At 57.0% G+C, this 2165-nt stretch overlaps 1 protein-coding gene across 1 annotated transcript in view; it reads right to left on the reverse strand.

The window, feature by feature from the left end:
• Positions 1-5: 5 nt before the first annotated feature.
• ZNF512B (zinc finger protein 512B) overlaps positions 6-2165 on the reverse strand; it is a gene marked incomplete at its 3' end in the record, with an annotated part of 23287 nt that continues 21127 nt past the window's right edge. The window contains exons 16-17 of the mRNA XM_010021976.1: positions 453-551; positions 6-152 (exon numbers count right to left, since the gene is read on the reverse strand). Coding sequence (XP_010020278.1) covers positions 6-152; positions 453-551 — 246 coding nt within the window. The remainder of the gene's footprint in view (positions 153-452; positions 552-2165) is intronic.

Below are 2165 nucleotides of genomic sequence, written 5' to 3' on the forward strand. Positions count from 1 at the left end.
CTGCCCTTCAGGGATGTTTCCGGAGGCCTCTCCTTGGGTTTCCTCCCCCTTTTCTTTCCATTTGTGCTTTTCTTCTTCTCCTCTTTGCTGGAAGAAAGCTGTTCCCTGCTTTTCTTTTTCCGGCTGGCCTCTGAGGAGGTTCGGAACCAGTTCTGTGTCCACAGGGTGACACGGGGGTTAGTGACTGTCCTGGGGCTATCATCACCACACACAGCCCGTGCATGGACCCCCCATCCCTGCTAGCGTCACCTCCCCGAGGACAAGCTGCCCAACGGGCCCTGGGGGTGACAGGGACCCAAAAGGGGACAGAGATGTCCCTCCCCAACTGTCACAGCACTGCTGACGCTGCTGTGCTCTGCTCCTGGAAGACATGGAGGGATGGAGCAGGGCAGCCCGAGGATGGGTGTGATGGAGCAGGGACCAGCCTGGAGCATCCCCATCCACTTCCTTACCTCGGAGTGAGCCTTGATGATGTGGTACTTGACCCCGCTCTCGGAGCTGAACTCCTTCTGGCACAGGAGGCAGCGGTACTTGCCCACCGAGTGGTCCCCCTGCAAGACAAGAGCATCCTCCTGCAGCCCCATGCAGAGCCAAAAATACCCTGGAGGGGTGACCCCCCCATCCTGTTCCCCCTCTTTGAGGGGAGGTTGATGCTTAAACCTGAAAGCAACATAAAAGAAACGCTCATTGCAGGTTTTGCTGCCTGTGTGTCCCCAACACCAATTGCCACCACGCGTGTGTCCCTGGCTGTGCAGGAGGCTGCCGGGGCCGATGGCCCCGTTTCCTCTCCATCAGCAGCCCTGTGATCTCCTGGGGCTGAACCACCATCTAATTTATGTCCAACAGACTCACCTCATTTTCCTCTGAGGCTGTCAGAGACGCAGCCACTGCTGGATTCCTGTCATTACAGCCCTTGTGGGGATGACTGATCTCCTGCTCTGCCGCAGTTCACGGCACCGGGGAGATAATGTGCTCTCTATTGACGAGGGGTTTATGGATGGGCCCCTCCAGGCGATATATAAGCTCCCTGGGAATTCCTCTGTGCTGTAAATCCGGAGTTAGACAGGTCTTTTATTTCAGGAGCAGGCAGGATGCGGGCAGGCCTGGCCCTGCTGCAGGCTGGCTTCAGAAAGAGCCCTCAGCTCAGAGCATCCATCCCCGCTGAGGACGGGTGCTGCCTGGGAGCATCCTCTGTTCTCAGTAAGGCTCTTGATGTATTTCAACCAATTCTGCAGGATTTTAGAGCAGGAATCACAGCCCAGCTCTGGAGGGGCTGTGATTTACGGCAGATTTGGTGGGGTGTGGATCCTTTGCCAAACTAAATCCTCTGTTAAGGGCAGAGTCCTGCTGACAACAGTGTGTTCCGTGCACAGAACCAGCCAGGAAATGTCCCCATTTGCTGGTGGGCTGCCTGGTGCTGCAGGCCAGCAAAGGAACTGCCCTCCTCTCCTTGCACTTTTATCCTGCATAAACACAGCCTCTTCTGCCGGATCTCTGCAGCCCATTTTCTAAATGATCTCATTAGGGGCTGATGTTCCAGCTAGTGCTGGAGTTTGTGTTTTTAATAACCACGGGCTATGTATTGGAGCTGCCTCCTGGAAGCTCCATTCAATGGAAGCTGCAGCTGGAAGTGTTTCACGGTTGAAGCTTTCCCAGCTCTTACTCAGTTCCAATCTGAGGGACCTACACTGAGCTCTGGATCCCTCCCCTGTGGTGGCTGCAGGCCACTGGAGCTCACAGTGCTGCTGCTCATCCCTGCACAGACCAGCCGTCTCGTCGTCCTCGGCTCCATCCCCAGCAGGGACCACACCAGCATCCCTCTGGCTGGGAAAGCCGATGGGCTTCCAGAGGGGCTGCAGGGCTGTGGAGAAGGACTCCTGATTCCCATCTGCCTTGGGAAGGTTCAGCTTCCAGTGCCCAGCTCCCTGGCCCCGAGCTGCTGCGGTCATACTGGGTAGCAAAGGCTTGTGGATGACTTGGGGGCTGCAGAAGCCCAGCAGGAGCTGCTGCGGGATGAGGATGCTGAGGCAGGAGGATGCTGCCCATCCCCAAGGCACTCAGTGTTGTCAGAGGCCTGGGACCTTGGGTGAGGTATCTGTGTTGCAAGCCCTCTCCTCCAAGGCTGGAGCAGTAGCTAAATCCCCTCCACCGCTTCTGAGCTCCAG

The sequence above is a fragment of the Nestor notabilis genome, unplaced genomic scaffold (assembly GCF_000696875.1).
Source record: "Nestor notabilis isolate BGI_N333 unplaced genomic scaffold, ASM69687v1 scaffold19839, whole genome shotgun sequence".
Lineage (NCBI taxonomy): Eukaryota > Metazoa > Chordata > Aves > Psittaciformes > Psittacidae > Nestor > Nestor notabilis.